Below are 18,961 nucleotides of genomic sequence, written 5' to 3'. Positions count from 1 at the left end.
ATACCTGATGACCATTGATTCTGACGAGCATTCAGGACACCGTGGGGGCTATTCCGTTTCCGAGTTTTACCCTTTGGCCTGCATGGGGCACCAGCCACCTTTCAGAGGCTTATAGATCAGGTATGGCGACCTGTGGCTTTCATTAGCCGCAAAATCTTTCCAAGGGAAGTTCGCTATTCTACACTAGAGAAAGAGTGTTTGGCAGGAGACTTTGGCATGGGCCCTAGACTACTTGAGATATTACCTACTGGGAAGGGAGTTCAAATTAGAAATGGACCATAAAGATCTCCAGTCGTTGGAAAAGATGAAAGATACCAATAGGAGGATCACACGGTGGTCTCTGGCTTTCCGGTTTTTGCAGTCAAACATGTTCCCGGCAAGTCCAATGTGACTGCTGACTACTTCTCTCATTGTATCTGCGCCATCTATAGGTTAGTGTATAGATATATATATGTATGTGTATATATATATATATATATATATATATATATATATATATATATTTAAGATTTTGCCAATATTGCAGTATATTTGGAATATATTTATGATAGAATAGAACAGTATGTACAAATGTACAGAAGGTGGTATATTGGTGATATTGGGTATTTTTTTCTACCCGAATCCTGGGTTAAGCCTTTTGGGTCAATTTTTTTGGGTTATTTTTTCAGTGTTTGGGTAGTTTTGTGTTACCCAGCTCCTGGGTCGGACGTAACAACCCAGTGTTTTGGTAGTTTTTGTGATACCCAAATCATGGGTTAGGTATAACAACCCAGGGGTTGAGTTATTGATTGCAGGGCTTTTTGCAACCTCTTCAGGAGAAAGCAGCTGCAGCTGTCAAATTGGTGCGTGTCTTCGATAAAATACAGGTTTGTGTACTACAATTTTTGTATCTGAAATGCCTGATGACTTGCATAAAATGTTATGATTTTATTCAAAAGAAGTTATAGAATATAAATGCTTGTAAAGTAAAAATTTGTTCTCAGAACTGTACACTGATTGTTTATGGACAGGTTATGGAGTCAGTCACAGCATATTTCGGCTACTAGTGAAACGCAAGGCGGCGGTCTGAAGTTAGAAGCTCCCCCGCTAAACATGATACAAGTGCCGGTGTTGTGCCGAATTTCGACTTCCTGCCAAATTATTACCCCCTCGTTGAAATCAGTACCTGATTGCCTAATCCTAACCCCACCCCTAATCCTAACCCCTCCCCCACAACTAATCCTAAACCTACCATACTAGGGGGGGTAATAATTTGGCGGGGGTCAGAATTCGGTACCACACCGGCACGAGATCCAGCGCCGTTGCGGTGGAAACAGGACAACAGATACTGGTCGATTACACTGGAATTACTTCTTAATGTTTAATTTTTACTTATAATATTTGTTAAACAAGCTTAAATGTATGCAATATGTATTCAAAACTATATAAAGTATGCTATACTGCAAAATAAAGGAATTATCTGGCAAACCAGTGGTTGTGTGGAGAATTTGTTAGTTTTTTTTTAGTTTTGAGGATTTAAGTTAATCTATAAACATTAATCCATGTATGTAGTAAAAAAAAAGAAAAGAAAAATATAAACAAATAGATAGTACGTTAGTAAAAATGAATCATCCCAGTATGATGGATTAAATCCACCCATTATGCTGGGTAAATAAACAACACAATTTGCTGGGTAAAATTAACCCAACATGTGTTCTGTCCCATATTTATCCAGCAAAACAATTTGGGTTGTTTTCAACCCAGTTTTAGTGTTCAAGTCAAAAAATAATACAACAATAGAAAAACAAATTATATTAATCACATAAGCGAGTAGTCAGGGCAACATAAAAATAAAAAATAAAAAAAATTAATGCATTTGTTATGTGTTCAACTGACTTGATGTTAAATGTTTTTGATTTGTTTTAAGAAAGAAAGAAATATCGCAAAATAACCTATAGATGGCACCAGGACTGTCTCAGATTGCTCATTGAATACACAGGAAAAGATGGACTGGCGATTAGTTCTGCCTGGTTCATGTGAGCAGCTCTCGCTAGCTGCACTTGTTTTCCAAAGATAGGCAGTTGATTACTCCTGTCGGGATGATTGGCCTGAACGGAGTAACGTTACAAGAGTTCAAGCTGAGTTTTAACCACAGCGAGCATGTAAGATTGCGTAATCACAGGTAATTGTATGGTGTTTTGGACATTTTTATCTCATGCTGACATGAATTGTGTGTGTGGCTGATTAAGTCTTGGACAGTTGTGTGTATTTTAAGAGCGCACAGAGTTTGTGTTTGTCCTTGTTTACAGTGTTTATGTGTTGACTTGAGTGTATTGAATGCTGAATAATCTAATGTCTCTAAAGTGTGAGTAGTATGCTGTCTTAGGGTGGAACCATTTCTCGTCGTGTTGTTTGTTTTTGTGTCAAAATAAGAGGACTGTGATTACACTACCCACAGTATGTAGGTCAAGAACACACATGTCTGCACCTGACCTGAGTTAACCGTCTCTGCTAAGTTCACTCAAGCCTTTATTGTTGTTTATCCATATCCTATAATGCATGAAACTAATTAGTTGCACTGTCATTGTGATTATGGTGATGTGTACCTGGTCTTTCAGAATAAGGAGATATAAATAAAATAGAAGTTTAATCCATGCATACATCAAATAGGTCTATTTGGCCCCATAGAGTTTGGATTTTTAGTATGAATAAAATAAATTCTTCCGTTTTCCAGCATATTTTGCATATTTGAACCCTTTCCAGCAGTGACTGTATGCTTTTGAAATCCATATTTTCTAACTGAGGACAATTGAGGGACTCAAACACAACTATTAAAAAAGGTTCAAAAATTCACTGATGCTCCAGAAGTAAACACGATGCACAGGGGGTGAAAACTTTTTTAATTTGAAAATCAAGGTAAATTTTACTTAATTTATCTTCCGGGAAACATGTAAGTATCTTCTGTTGCTTCCGAAGGGCAGTACTAAATGAAAAAAAAAAAAGAAGATATTTAAACAACAAATCTTCATCCTGTTCAAAAGTTTTCACCCCCCTGCTCTTAATGCATCGTGTTTCCTTCTGGAGCATCAGTGAAGGTTTGAACCTTTTTTAATAGTTGAGTTTAAGTCCCTCAATTGTCCTCAGTGTGCAAAGATGATCTCAAAATCATACAGTCACTGCTGGAAAGGGTTAAAATATGCAAAAGATGCTGCCTGGAAAACAAAATCGCAAAAACAACAATCACAAAACAAAAAAACGTGGATCATCAGGTAACGACACACAGTATTAAGAATCAAGGGTATGTAAACTTTTGAACAGGTTCATTTGTATAAATTCAGCTATTTTTTGTCTGGTGGACATCTTTTATGTAAAATATCTTATTCAGGACAGTACAAAATAACAAATAACATGCATTTTGTATGATCCCTCTTATTTTGTTCAAATTATTCACATTTTCATTGATTCTGCAAGGGGTTCACAAACTTTTAAGCAGCACTGTATTTAGACACACCTTTTACTTGTTTCTTTTACATAATGGGGAATGATTAATTGATTCTGCAGACATGCAGTATAATGTTTCTCCTGTGATTTTGACCTGTTGAAGAGGCTAAAGTCTGTCATGCTTTTCCTTTCTCATGTGCCTTGATTTGTCTTGCCAGAAGTAAGTAACGTGATGTATGTGACCACCTTCCTGCGTTATATTAGGTACGTTTTATCCAAATTAAACAAAAAACGTATACACTATCATATTATAATCCTTATAGACAGCTGCAAAGAATATTTACAATGTTTTATTATTCCTGTCCTCATGCATCCAACCAATATCATTCTCATTCTTACAGGCTTGGTGGTAGATGCGTTTCTGCTCGTGTCATTCAGAGGAGGAGTCTCTCAGGAGCGGATGCCATTAATGCCCTGCGGCCCTTTTACTTCGCTGTACATCCTGATTTCTTTGGCCAGCATCCAAGAGAGAGAGTAATAATATATAAATAATGATATATTATTATATACACAAACATTTTAATTCAAAATGCATGATAATAATGCTTGTTATATATATGGTAACGCTTTACAATAAGGTTTCATTTGAGCAATACATTTGTTACAGTATTTATTAATCTTTGTTAAAGTTAGTTGTTCATTGTTTGTTCATGTTGGTTCATGAACTAATGTTAACTAATACAACTTTTTATTTGAATAAACTATTAGTAAATGAAATTAGCATTAACTAAGATTAATACATGCTGTAGAACTATTGTTCATTCTTAGTTCGTGTAAACTAATGAGACCTTATTGTAAAGTGTTACCATAAATATTTTTTTTCACTTTTCCACATTTCTCTGTTTTTTTTGTTTTGTTTTGTTTTCTGTGTTATAGGAAGTGAATGAAAACTCCCTCCAAAGGCTAAATGGTTATCTGGAAAATCTTCAAAAGCCTGGAGCGAGATCCCCCAAACCCACAAACCTCACTTTTTATGTCAGGGACACAAAAGAAACTGCAGACTCCAGCGGTAGTCTGATAGCCTCAGGTAACACCAGTTCACCTCTGATTCACAGTCATTTTTACAGCTAAACTCCAATAAATAAATAACTAAAAGTAGTCTCCTGAAGCCATGTGATAGGATTGTATGAGGAACAGATTGTAATTGTTTGTTTTCCTTACTAAAGTCTTTAATTCCCTATTTGAACAGTTTTGACAGTATTAAGCAAAGTTATCATTCAAACGTTTGGTGTCTAAAAGATTTTTTTTTTTTAAATGTTAATGCTTTTATTCAGCAAGGATACAGTGAATTGATAAAAAGTGACAGAATGTTACAAAATATTTTTTTATTTAAAGAATCATATTAATTAATTCAAGAAAAAAATGAATCCGTTTCCACACAAAAAAAAAGCACAACAGTTTTCAACATTGATAATAATAAGAAAGGTTCCTTGAACACCAAATTGGCATATTAGAATGTCACTAAAGACTGGAGTAAGGCAGTGTGTCCACCACCAAAGTGTTTTTAGCCAGCTGAAAATGGCAGATGCTCTTCTGAAAATGCCTAGCTGCGGCCACAGTGGGACAGTGCTTCGGTGGCACAGTGGTTTGGTTGCTATGATCGGTGAAAGTGTTACTAGCTTCTGAATTCGCAGATAGTTTATTTCTAAATATAAAAATATCGACACAATGTGAAGTACTTGTTCTGGCCCATGTTTTAAATGTTTTTGTTCTGTTGTTGTGTTTGTTGTTGTTGTCTGTTGCCGTTGTTCAAGCAGGATGTGGTGGTTGGTCGTTATGGTATTTGTCCCGCCTCTCATTCACTCTGATTGGATGTCTGGGTAAAACGTTTTTGAACTCTCTGCATCCGGAAAAAAACACCAAGCATTCAGCGTAAAATCGAAGCTCAGTATGGAATCTTGTTTCCCCCACGGAATAAAAAAATACGTGTAATTACGACTTTTTATTGTACAATTCTGACTAGAGTTTTGAGTTAACATCTTGCAATTCTGATTTTTTTTTCTCCTCACAATTGTGATAAATAAACTTTCAAATGCAAGAAAAAAGTCAGGATTACAAGTTTATAACCCGCAATTCTGATTTTTTTTTCTCCGAATTGCGAGATCCACTTCTGAGAAAAAAAAGTCTGAATTAAGAGATATAAACTCACAATTCTGAGAAAAATAAATCTGAATTGCTAGATGTCAATTCGCAATTGTAAGAAAAAAAGTCAGAATTGTGAGATTAAGGGTGTGTTCACACTTGGCATGTTTGGTTTGATTAAAACGAACCCTGGTGTGATTGCTCTGTTAGTGCGGTTCATTTGAATAAGTGTGAACGCTGCCATCGGAACCCTGGTGCACACCAAACAAGCGGACCAAGACCCATCAAAGGGTTCCAAATTAACTCTTGTGCGGTTTGAGTGAAATATGAACGCAACATGGATGTAAACGTAGATGTAAACAAGACATGTAAACGAACCAAAAACAGGACATTATGTCACAAAATACAACCCTAAAAAGGAATAAATGCTCAAGCGTACCTGTTTTTTCTCGTCATAGTCGCGATGTTACACATCACATTTCGGTACAGGCATCAGAACCACGTCTCCTCGCAGCAGATCTTCGCTTGTATGTTTGACAGAGTGATTCCTGCCGTTGTTTTGACTCCTTTACACATTTTATAAGGTCTTCACGAGTTCTCAGCTGGTCAAAATACCATCACACGTAGATTACGCACATACAACGATCCCAGCACACAGCATTGTTTTGGATGTTCAGTAAGCTCGGTCATGAAATATATGCAATAAAAGCAGACCAATCAGGTTGTAAACATATCCCTGTCCATTTAGGTTCGGTGTTAAAATGCCAACAACATGTTATGTTGTAACATGCCTAAATGTTTTGATTTTCTTTTGGTCCGGACCAAACAAACCAGGCAAACCAAACTACAAGTGTGAACACACCCTAAAAGTCGCAGAAGCAAGCTTCGATAGCTCAGCGCCTCGTCACATGGGGTTTTTAAATATGAAACAATTGAAAAAACAATTAAAAAAATACTCTGGCCTTGGGAAAAGAATAATTTTGGTGGACACTCAAATTCAGCTTTGCCATCACAGGAATAAATCACATTTTAAATATATTGTAACAATATTTCACAACATTACTCTTTTCAATCTATTTTTATTCAAATATATGCTGCCTTGGCAAGCAATAAGAGACTTTTTTCAAAAACATAAATAAAAAATCATACCGACCCCAAATGTTTGAATGGTAATGTTCTGTTTCCAATGCATGATTTTAACTGAAGAACCCTACACTTCCCAGGATTCCAGTCGGTGAGTTTCACCCTGCAGTCTAAGGATGTTCTGAGCACAGTGCTGGATGTCCTGAGGTCCTGTAGCCTCTCGGTTGAACACATGCAGGATGTGCTCAAGGCTGAGACCAGGAAGAGCTCAACACAACAGCCTGAAACAGCTTTCTATCGGCCCATCAAATGGGACAAGACTTATTACACTTTCACTGGCTTCAGGGACCCAGAGCAGGAGTTAGAGCAAGCCAAGAGAGTGGAGCCCACACTGAGGTATAGAGAGCGAGAGAGAGACCTTTCCTTCGTGCCAATTCACATTAATCTTTCTTTTTCAAATCAGTTTAGGATGCTTATTCACTCTTAGCACTACCACATGGCCATTTTTGGATGAACTGTTCCTTTAATGTTTCAGACCACCTAACTGCTAGACAAGTGCTCCTGCAGCTTCTGTTAAAGGGGTCCTATTATGCCTTTCCACTTTTTTAACTTAGTTAGTATGTAATGTTGCTGTTTGAGCTTAAAAAAGATCTGCAAGGCTACAAAGCTCAAAGTCCACTCCAAAGGGAGATATTTTTAAAATCCGTGCTTGATATACGTTCTGCACTATCCTCTTGTTCGTTAACATTGTCAGGGTCTGAATCGGGCTCGAATTGGTTTGAAATTGACGTTATCCTTATTCATGTTTACACTAGAGAAGAACTTACGGTTATGGAGGGGCGGGACATTTCCTGAAGTGGTGCCAATCTTAACACACTTGGCCAGGTAACCAATCACAGCACATTTCGTATTTTGGAAGGGTCCATCGAAATCGGCGTGTTCGAGCCAGACTGGGGAGAGAGTTGCTGTAATAATGTAAAATATGTGAGAAATAATGTGTTTTTGGAACAATCAAGCATGAAAATATATTCTAGTTCAGTGTTCACCCCAAAAGCAAAATCAAGACTTTGTGAAAGGGCATTATGGACCCCTTTAATGTTCAATTTTAAATTTTGTAGAACTCACGAGACACCAGTGGGTGTATCACAGCGGCTAGAAAGAGCCCAACTGCCACCTTTAGTGTCACACCAGAATCCTTGTTTGTGTTTTTACATTTAACCTTGTCCTTATCCATAGAACAAGTCTTCGTAAGCCATTATTTGTATATTACTATCATTAATGTTTTTTTTGTGCCATTAAGTACAATGAGTAATGTGCACATTGAACCACAGATAAGCCCAGGCTCAACAGAAACCCATAGCCTGAGATTGAAGCTTTGGAAACACTGAGGCTGTGAAATTTAATGAAAACCTTGGCACACACGTTTAACTGTACAAAGCTCACTGTATCATATTTGGTAAGCAAATTCCACAGACCTCTTCTCTTAATTATCAACCTAATCAAAACTTGTTGTACTCCATCTACTACATGCCTTCTGTCTTCTAATTGATAGTTCAGACTTTATTTTAGCAAGTTAAAGGCCTTTTGGTATAATTCTAAAAATTTCCTCTTTCAGGTTGTGGTTTCTGTGTCTTTCTGCTGTGACATTTTTAATGATTTTTATAAAGTAAACACAAGAATAACTTTTATATTGTTACTAATATTGTAAGACGAACACTTACTGGACTGAAGTAACTTGGGTTTACTTAGATTATCTATACTTATTACACGGCTCTGTGGAATACTTGATTCTGATTGGTCAATCGCGCCATCCAGCGGTGGTCTCGCCTCCCACAGTAAAAACTACTGAGCTTCAATCATAAAACTAAGCATTTAAATAACAAAATACTTAAAATATTTTTGCATTATGTGTAAGTAGTCTGCTATACTGTTATGAAGGTCTCATCGATTTACATAAGCTATCAGATATCATCTTGCTTTGTGGCCATGTAAATATCAGCAACTGCACCATATTTTATGCTGTTTTCTGAATAAAACTGCGGTGTTTCTTTCCCTCAAGTATGTGCTCCATATTCTCACTATATCAGACTATAAGCTATAAAAGCCTGATGTATCAAATATGATACTCAACAAAAAACAGATAAGATAAGATTCAATAAACTGTTCCATTTCAAAACATGTTATTTTCCTGGTTATTTTATATGTGAAGCTTTACAGGGTTAAACCTGAACTTGATTATTGTTTGCTCTAGTGTTGGAATGGTGTAATGGAATTGGCTAAATCTTCTCTCTGACCCATTTGAGAGGAGGAACTTTGAGCTTTGTGACAACTTTAAGAAAGGGTTTTGGACACTTTTGGAAACCTGAATAGTACTGTCAAATACTACATGTAATATATGAACAAAGATCTATTATGTCAGACAAAGTTTATTGTCAATATTCTTTAATGAATCTGGGATACTGTATAATGTTTCATTGAACTCATACTGAAACGTTGTTTCACTTTCTTTCTTTGTTTATCTTTCAGTTTCTGGCTGAGAAACAATGAGCCGGAGGCCACAAAGAAACAGAATGCCAGTCTCCCACGCCGTGAGGAGCTGAAAAGATTGAAAAGAGTGCTGATTCAGAAACTTGGTTTGTTGGATATCAGGTCAGCTCTAACTCAGACTAAGGTGCTCTTATAGTCTGTCAAGTGTGCTTGGTAATTTTTAATCAGACTAGCAGCCCTCTAATCGGTAATTCTTCAGTTAATGGTGAACTTGAACTCCTTAAAACTGTTTAATCAATGTTTTATCACATGTCCCGGAAAGATAGCATTAGTCAAATTTTAAGTGGCATTTTGGTTATAATGTCTGGTGGTGTGGCTTGCTTATGTTTTTATAAAGATTTTTTCTTTTTTGGAGTTGGCTACCAAGTAGTCAATTATCTTTAAAACTTAAAACTATTCTCAGATGATGAGTTTAATGAGTTTATTCTCAAGATTGTATTATGAGGGTTTTTTCTCGAAATTTAACGAGTTTTTTCTCGAAACACAACGACTTTATTCTCGGTATGTAATGAGTTTATTCTCAAGATTGTATTTTCGACTTTTTTTGCGAAATTTTACGAGTTTAATTGCGCATTATAATGACTTTAATCTCAAATGGTTTTATTTTTTTATTATTGCTTGGCCCTAATCCTCTTCCGTACAATCAAAATCAAGCAACTGCACCCATATAATTAATGGTATATTCATCATGGTATGGAAAACCACTAAAATATTACACTAACATCAAACATTTGTGTTTTTTAATCCTTTTATTGTGCAAGGATGCATTCAGTTGATCAAAAGTGATGGTAAATTCAAATGTTATAAAAGATTTCTATTTCAAATGAATGCTGTTCTTTAAAACTTTCCATTCATCAAAGAATCCTGAAAAAAAAAATTATTATGGTTTTCACAAAAATATTGAGCAGCGCAACTGTTTTTAACTTTTATGATAATAATAAAAAATCTTTCTTGAGCACCAAATAAGCATATTAGAATGATTTCTGAAGGATCCTGTGACACCGAAGACTGGAGAAATGGCTGCTAAAAATCACAGGAAGAAGTGACATTTTAAAATATACTAAAAACAGACATTTTCACTATCATTTTCAAATTGAAAATTAAATGCAGCTTAAAAACATAAAAAAAACAACCCTATACTTTTAAACAGTAGTGTATGGCTGCTAATGCAGGTATGTGTAAAACTAAAAGTCGTTGACCTTTGGACACAGTATCTTGTGTTGTGTTCTTACATCCTGCTGTCAGTGTGTTCTCCATGTTTAATCATCATGTGATTCTCTGTCCTGTAGGTGGCAGCGCAAATGGGGAGTTTCACACAAATGCTGTCAGCTGCAGAGTCTGATTCGTCTCTCCACACAAAACCCTGAGGCTCTGCACCACCTGAGAGGTAACCATGGAAATAGAATTCATGAAATGGGATCAGATGGATTTGTTCAGTGGCACAAGTATTTACTCAATTTCCTCTCTTTCCCAAAACATAGGACACATAATAGTTTTTACTGACCAATCAGGGATGAATGCCTCAGGGCATGTGATGTTAGGAACAATGGATGTCCACCATCAATGGTCAAAGGTACAGCTTTTTTATTAAACCAGTGTCAAGGTAATATTTACTTTTAAAAAAGCTTAAAGGGATAGTTCTACCCATGATGAAAATTATGTCAATAATTACTCTATCATGCCGTTCCAAACCCGTAAAACTTTCGTTCATCTTCGGAACTCAAATTAAGATCTTTTTGATGAAATCTGAGAGCTTTCTGTCCTTCCGTTGACAGCTACGCCACTACCACTTTGACGCTTCAAAAATTTCATAAAGAGATCGTAAAACTAAACTATTTAAATTGTGCAGTTTAGTCCAAATATTCTGAAGAGACTTGATCACTTTTTTATGATGAACAGTGAATTTAAGCTTTTTATTCACATTTAAACATTGATCAGCGAACATAAACAGAAGCTCAACCGAACCTGTTTAACATGCGAGAATGAACCTCATTGGTTCTTTATGAAGCTCAAACGTGCTGCGTAACACGAGAATGAACCTCATTGGTTCTTGCTGAAGCTCAAACGTGCTGCGTAACACGAGAATGAACCTCATTGGTTCTTGCACATCAAGCAAACATGCTTGACCTTCCATTTACCACAACTGCTGTGTGAATTGATTAATGTTTATATGTGAATAAAAGCCTCAATTCAATTTGTTCATTATATAATAAAGCTATCGTGCCTCTTCAGAAAACTTGGACTAAACCGCTCAATTCATATGTATTAGTTTTACGATCTCTTTATGAACTTTTTGAAGCGTCAAAATGTTCAGATTTCATCAAAAAGATCTTCATTTGTGTTCCGAAGATGAGCGAAAGTCTTACGGGTTTGGAATGACATGAGGGTGAGTCATTAATGACAGAATTTTGGGGTGAACTAACCCTTTAAAATATCATGGCAAACATTTATGCTGACCATGAGGCTTGTCCATGTGTATGTTCAGCTCTTTGAAAGATTACAGAGTTACAGAAGCCTGTTCCAGCAGTCGGATTGGCTGAAGGAGCGCATCAGTCACCTTCTGGGAGGGATTCAGGTGATCCACATCAAGCGGATGGGTCCCGCTCTGCCTCTGGAGGAACACTACAGTACCCTCAACACCTTCCACAAGAGACTGTTGCCTCAGCGCCTCTACCTGCACCCCCGCAGCCTGCAAGGCCTCACGATGACCTTGGAAAAGTAAATACTCGTATACTTTCTTTCAGTGCAGCCATTTGCTCATGTGTAGTTCCTTTGTTTACAACCTTCAACTATGTGGGGCAGGGTGCTCAGAAATGCTCTAGATCTCATCACTGAAAGCACGATTGAGCCTCAGTGATAGCAGGCTTGAGCAGTGCTTACGGGCAGACTGCTCAAGCCTGAGCAGTCTGCCCGTAAGCTTTAATTAGCTTAGTTAACATGCAATCAAAGTAGTTACTTTTTTAATAAATGTCCCTGGTTTTGTCCATGATTTATGAGGGCCTGTTTTTCAAAAGGAAAAAAATCGGTAACACTTTTTTTTGATGGTCCCCTTTAGACATTTTACTAGCTATAAGTAACTTTGCAATACATGTCAATTAACTCTCATTAGAGTATTAGTAGACTGTATGCTTAAAATCTGCTAACACTTTATTTTGATGCTCCTCCAACAGATATTCTACTGACTTTAAGTAACTTTGCAAGTACATGTCAACTTATTCTACTAACCCAAAGTCTATCAATGATACTCTACTTTACTTACTTTACTCAGCTTATACTCTGATGACAGTTAGTAGAGGACATGTAGGTGTAACGTTACTTATAGTCAACAGAATATTTAAAGGGGACCATCAAAATAAAGCGTTGTATCAGCAACTGCACCAAAATAAATTACCAAAAATTCTTGTATCAGATTGATGGATCAGGAAATGTTTTCTCCACCTCTGAACCAACTGTTTTTTTATTCAGAAAAAAAAAAAAATTTACCCAAGTTTGGGGTTTGTAAGATATATATTTTTTGTGTGTGAAAGAAGTCTTTATGCTTAGCAAGGCTGCATTTATTTGATGAAGATAAAGTAAAAAATATATATATATTGTAAAATATTATTACATTTTAAAACTAATTTTGATGGTAAAGCTAAAGTTTCAGCATCATTACTCCAGAATTTGTTGCTCAAGAAACATTTTTTATTATTTTTATGTTGAAAACTGTTGTACTGCTTAATATTTTTGGAGAAACTGTGATACATTCTTTCGTGATTCTTTGATTAATAGAAAGCTCAAGAGAACACCAGTTATTTAAAACAGATTTGTTTAGTAACAGTGTTAAAATGGAAATCTGTTGTACATTATGTCTTTACTGTCATCTCAATTGAATGCATCCTTGCTGAATAAAAGTATTAATTTCTTTTTTTTTAAACAAGCAAACAAAAACAACCTTTGAATGGTGGCATATTATAATAAAAAAAAAATATATAATGTCTTAGCCGACGAGAGTCCAATGTAATCTGTATGGGTAAAATCTAAAATTATGTGGACAATAAGCCAATTCTCGATTGACAGGATTTAAACTAGCTGTGTGATCTGACATAAATTGCAGATATGATATTATAGTTGATGTTTTATTTGTGTCCTCCTGGTTATTTATTTAATTAGCTATTTTCTTCTAGTGCCATCAGGCAATCAGAAACCACCCGACTTATAATAACTGCAAAAATAATTACAGTATGTGCTTGGAGTTAACAGAACGTATTGTCCGTTTGTGTGTCCATAGTTATCATTGTAGTAATAATTATTGATGTGAAAAGGCCTTTAGATGCATGAGGCATTTGTCTCAATTGCATTTGGTGCAGCAAGTAACATTACAAGAAATGAATTGTTGTAGCTTTAAATGGATTGCTATGGGAAATGTTTATTGTACAGAATAGTATTCCACTGAAAGGACAAGATAAACATAAAGATGAAACAGAAGAGAGACCATACTGGACTGTTAACAACAGATTGTAGATGAATGGCATCATCTTAATTCCTGCGGTTCCCTCTGTTCTATTCATTTCTGTCGTATTTCTGACTGATACATCCTCACTGTTCACTGAGAAGGCTTTGTGCTGCTTAATGTCCCGTCAATCATTGTTTTTACTCTTCTGTTCTGTTGCCATAGTGACCGCTCCACCCCCTGCCTGCATGAGATGGGCCACTTCATCATCCCCACTATGTGTGACACCCTCCAGCTGCAGAACTTCCTCCAGAGCCAGGCCCAGGAGGCCCGGAGACGCATGCAACGGAAAGACAAGTGAGTGCTTGACCTATCGGTGCTCATTAACATGACATCAAAATTGACCATTTACCGTGTTGATGGTATTAAAGGGATAGTTCACCCAAAAATGAAAATTCTGTCATCATTTACTCACCCTCAAGTTGTTCCAAACCTTTTATTTTATTTTCCATACTATGGAAGTCAATGGGGTCCATCAACTGTTTGGTTATCCATATTCTTCAAAATGTGTTCTTTTGTGTTCAACAGAACAAAGAAATTCATACAGGTTTGGAACAATTTGAGGGTGAGTAAATGATGACAGAATTTCCATTTTTGGGTGAACTATCCCTTTAATGTGCATGAATCATCAGTAAATTATTCTATAGAGCAAACATGTTTGTTGTCATTATCTTGTATCAGGTTGTAATATTTCTATTTTGCTAATGTAAACAGGGATGTGAGGGCAGGGAAAAACAGTATTAAGCGTTATTATTACTGCATTTAATACATTCTTGATTCATACATTTTTAACAATCCAATCCCAAGTCCCAATGGATAAAATTGAAATACATTATTTGAACTATATGTCCTGTTACATCTCAATAAAGAAATGAAGTTTTGCAGCAGCTGTTTTATATTTTATATCAAATAAAATATAAAACAGCTGTTGCAACACTTAATTTAGGATAGCATAATGATTGGTTTTAGCCACTAGAATTACTGTCTTTGAAATTCACACCACCATTTGCTCAAAAGATTTTTTTTTTTTTTAGTTTAAAAGAAATGAATACTTTCAGGGACACATTCAATTGATAGTAAAGACATTTTTAATGAAACAAATGTTTTCTGTTTCAAATAAGTCCTGTTCTATTGAACCTTCTATTCATCAAAGAATACCGAAAAGAAATTCTATCACGTTTCCAAAAAGTATTAGACGGCACAACATTGATAATAAGAAGAAATGTTGCTTGAGCAGCAAATCAGCATATTAGAATGATTTCTGAAGAATCATATGACACTGAAGATAGAAGAAGAAATGGCTGCTGAAAATTCAGCTTAATTGCCAGCTTAAGAATAAATGACATTTACAATATATTTTTAATTGTTATAATATTTCACAATCTTACTGTGTTTTTTTTTTTTTTTATCAAATAAATGCGGCCTTGGTGAGTATAAGAGACTTAACATAAGATATATACAGTATATATAATTTTTTTTTTTTTTTTTTTATCTTATTGACCACAAACATTTGAACGGTAAAGTATGTTGGACTTTATTCATCACTATTTTAGAAAGACTGGTATGATTACCGGTATATGTCAAAACGGATTTATAAATTTAATTTAGCAAACCTTCCAAAATGCATCTTGAAAAGCTTTGTCTTGTGGCTCTGAAGATGTTTGGTCTTGTTTTAGGCATAATCAAGACACAAACACAAAACAAAATAACTTAAGAATTCTTTTGGGTTAACTTTATTTTGTAACACTTTATTTTACAGTGTCCTTGTTACATATGTTAAATATACTTACTGTAGTAATAACAGTAAATTATGCATGATTACATGCAACTAACCCTAAACCAAATCTTAATCCTATAGTAAGGATCCTATTTTAGATGTAATCACAGAAATTAATTACAGCTGTAATTATATGCAGTTATCTTTTTAAAATATAAGTATAATGTAAAAACACTCATGTACACAATAAGTGCATTGCACCAAATGATTAATTTAAACGTTAGTAGTGAAAAACACCTGATATAAAGTGGGACCGAATATGTTGTTAATTAATATTACTCAGTCGTGTTGGTGAAAGTGACTTTTTAAAAGTAGTTTAGTTGCTTAGTTACTTAAAGTAATGCATTACGTTAATTTTGTCTTACTTTTTTTATCTGGCCTGGTTCTATTTTTGGCAAAAGTAAAAGCCCCTCCACACCAAAATGTAAATGAATAAGCCTCAGGCTGAAGGAAATGCAAAAATACTATATTTGTGAAATTTAACATTTAATTATTGCAGGTTTGGGTAATATTCTGAGTTTGCATTTCACTGTTTTTATTCATTTTGAGGAATACTGAATATGTTTTTGTGCAAGTGAGATCAGTAAATGCCTGCTTAAATTTAGTCTACCGTAACCATCATGTTTAAACAGCGCACTGTACTTACTCCCAGTTCCTCTCAGCATGGGGACAAGAGAGGTGTCAGTCGATAAATGGGAACACCAAGTAACTTGCGTTACTTGTTTGAAAAACTTTGTTGTAAATTTAAAGCTGCTGTCCGTAACTTTTTTAAGTTAAAAATAATCCAAAATAATTATATTAAAAAAAACTTATTCTGCCAGTGGTCAAAACTATCTGCTTGCCATAGCTAGATTCAAAACGGTTAGCTTGTAATAATGATTTTAATTCCAGTGGTACTGGTGGGTTTCCGTGGGAAATTCGAGGATGTCTTTGCGTCATTACGTCACACCTGTACACATAAAGAAGGAGTTTCGGCTAGCCGGCTATACTGCGCGTGAGGAGATGTTTAGATGAATAGGCTTCTCTCGCAGCACTTTACATGATTAAACTTATGGCATCCAGAAGATCCAAACAACAATCATCAGTGTCAACTGGAGATTCAGCAGTTTTAAAACCCAAAAGACTTCGTACTTTGGATTTAAGGTGGCTAGAGAAAGAGAAAGAAACCGTCTCATGCGAACACAAGGATTTAAACATCGGCGGGGCTTTTGAAAAGTGCGTGAACTCCGTGTTTTGAAGGGGTTCAAAACGGAAGAAGAGACGGCTTTTTTCTGCTGAACAAGTAAGTTAAGACATTTCAATAGTTCAATCGTGTAACAGTACGTTTTCTTAATTCACACAGTTATGGAGTTTCCTTTGTTGTGCCTTTCTCGTTTTGCTATTATGGAGAATATGAATTCTGAACTACACAGGTAACCATAAAACACATTAAATTTAACATTAGTCACGCAATGCTGATGTTGTTAACATGAACAATTTGAGAACAAAGTAGGCTATAATTTGCACGGTTGCTGTAAATCGCGTTGATTAAATCTAACGAAGCTTATCATGTCGAATGCTTTTTCCCCCTTAGTTGGTCAGAACAAAAATGGATTTTACTTACTTGTTCAGAAGACATTTTCTTATGAAAATTCTTATGTTGGTCAAACTTTCAAAAAGTGAATCTGTGATTCTGTATGACAGTGACTGACAGCAGCACTCGCCTCAAAGCACTGTGTTCATCCGCGCTGTTTCATGCCGATTTACAACCCACGTAAAGATGATAATTCCGCGAATCACTGCAGTTACAGATTTCGAACAGAGAGATGGCGACAAAGAGGAAAAGCTACGGACTGCAGCTTTAAAGTAACTCGCGAAACTTGTAATGCATTACCCTCAACACTGTTACGGTACTTAAATATATAATTACACTGTAACAATGACACCTTAAAGGGGTGATGAATAAGAGGTCATCAAATTATAAGAATATCCTGTAAGTTTCAGAACTGAAAACGTCCTTGTTAGTCCAATAAAAGCTTTTATTGACACCAGGCTCAGCAAACGACTCGTTTTTCAAAGTGGGGAACTATGACGACAAAGAGGATAAAACACCACCCCCGCAGAAGAAGATCAACGCCTACTTCAACACGGCCGGTTTAGCCCCGCCCACCGATTCGCGCATTTCACGAAACTCATTATAATATCCAAAACTGTTATCCACTCACAGCAGTGGGCGTTTACTTCCAAGTCTTCAATGCGAGACGCCCATAAAAACCAAGCGTTTTTGAGCTAGGCTCAAAACTAGGGTAGAAAATAGCCTGTTACTTATTCATTTTGATGTTTTTTAATGTAAAAACCAAGCGAATGTCATAAGTTGACCTCAGACAACAATATAAAACTATTTAAAAAGCCAGTTCATGACCCCTTTAAAATAAAGTGGTTTACACTTTATTTAAAGTGTCATTGTTACAGTGTAATTATTTAAGTACTGAGTAATAGTAATTAACAGCATGTACTTACATGACTTAGGGTAGGATTAGGATTTGGTTAAGAGTTAGCTGCATGTAATTATACATAATTTACTGTTATTACTATGGTAAGCACATGTAACAAGGACGCAAATAAAGTGTTACCATAAAATGTAACCCTTTATTTTAAGGGGTCCCTGTTACAGTGTAATTATACAGTTATGTACTGAGTAATAACAACTTGTACAGTACTTACTATAGGTTTAGGATTAGTGTTTGTTTAATGTTAAGTTACTTGTAGTAATGCATAATACACTGTTATTACTATGGTAAAGACATGTTGAAAATGTAACGGGGACAGTCTAAAATCAAGTGTTACCTATTTTTGTAATGTAGCCACTGTTTAAAACCGTCTTTGATTAAAATGTCAAATATTCCATGTATGCAGGTTGGAGGCAGAGGAAGAAGACCTCATTTGGAGTTGTCTGCAGGATCTGTCTCTGCGCAGCCTGTCTAAAGAGCCCAGCGTGTCGAGCAGTCAGATGATCCCCTGCTGCAGGCGTCTGATGGAAGAGAGATCCCCTCAGATGCAGGGCCTTCGTCTCTGCGTCTCTCACTTCTATTCAGTCATGCAGGATGGGGATCTGTGTATTCCCTGGGACTGGAAAGGCTGAAGAACGCTGAACTTTATTTCAGACTTTATTACTCATGTAGTCACTATAAGATTTTGGAAACGGCCTATTGTGTAGGCATAATTATATATGCACTTTGGTTCCTAAATACCTGCACATGGTGTTGTGCTTTTCAGCCAGTGGGCCACAGTAATGTGATGTTACAACTTAAAACAGAAAGTTGATTATTGATCATTTTCGCTGCCAACCATATACATTACTCATGAGCATAACGCTTAGAAAAAAACATGGTCACAAACATGTCTCAATATGTTATAGAAATAGCTTTTGGAAGTACTGATAAGGCTCTTTTTTGCCTTGAAACAATCAGTTGCTGTATTTTAACATGCAACTTTGAGTTATTATAAGTGTGTGCATATAT

At 35.9% G+C, this 18,961-nt stretch overlaps 1 protein-coding gene across 1 annotated transcript; it reads left to right on the top strand.

The window, feature by feature from the left end:
- The first annotated feature begins 2,048 nt into the window (after positions 1-2,048).
- On the top strand, positions 2,049-18,961 carry tcaim (T cell activation inhibitor, mitochondrial). The gene is made up of 11 exons (XM_056257355.1): positions 2,049-2,161; positions 3,639-3,684; positions 3,822-3,954; positions 4,357-4,507; positions 6,786-7,041; positions 9,172-9,294; positions 10,482-10,579; positions 10,674-10,765; positions 11,678-11,910; positions 13,850-13,981; positions 18,357-18,961. Exons 2-11 carry the CDS (start codon positions 3,653-3,655, stop codon positions 18,580-18,582), a joined length of 1,476 nt encoding a protein of 491 aa, XP_056113330.1. The 5' UTR covers positions 2,049-2,161; positions 3,639-3,652; the 3' UTR covers positions 18,583-18,961.

Source organism: Rhinichthys klamathensis, unplaced genomic scaffold (genome assembly GCF_029890125.1).
Source record: "Rhinichthys klamathensis goyatoka isolate OS25496 unplaced genomic scaffold, OSU_Roscu_1.1 h1tg000006l_1, whole genome shotgun sequence".
NCBI classification, from domain to species: Eukaryota; Metazoa; Chordata; class Actinopteri; order Cypriniformes; family Leuciscidae; genus Rhinichthys; species Rhinichthys klamathensis.
Note: the sequence above shows the minus strand (reverse complement) of the source record. Positions and strands in the feature narration are given on the sequence as shown.

Coding starts and splice junctions, on each gene's coding strand:
- tcaim (XM_056257355.1), top strand. CDS start 3,653: ATGTATGTGACCACCTTCCTGCGTTATATTAG. Junction 3,685..3,821: donor ACCTTCCTGCGTTATATTAG/GTACGTTTTATC, acceptor TCATTCTTACAG/GCTTGGTGGTAGATGCGTTT. Junction 10,766..11,677: donor TCCACCATCAATGGTCAAAG/GTACAGCTTTTT, acceptor GTGTATGTTCAG/CTCTTTGAAAGATTACAGAG.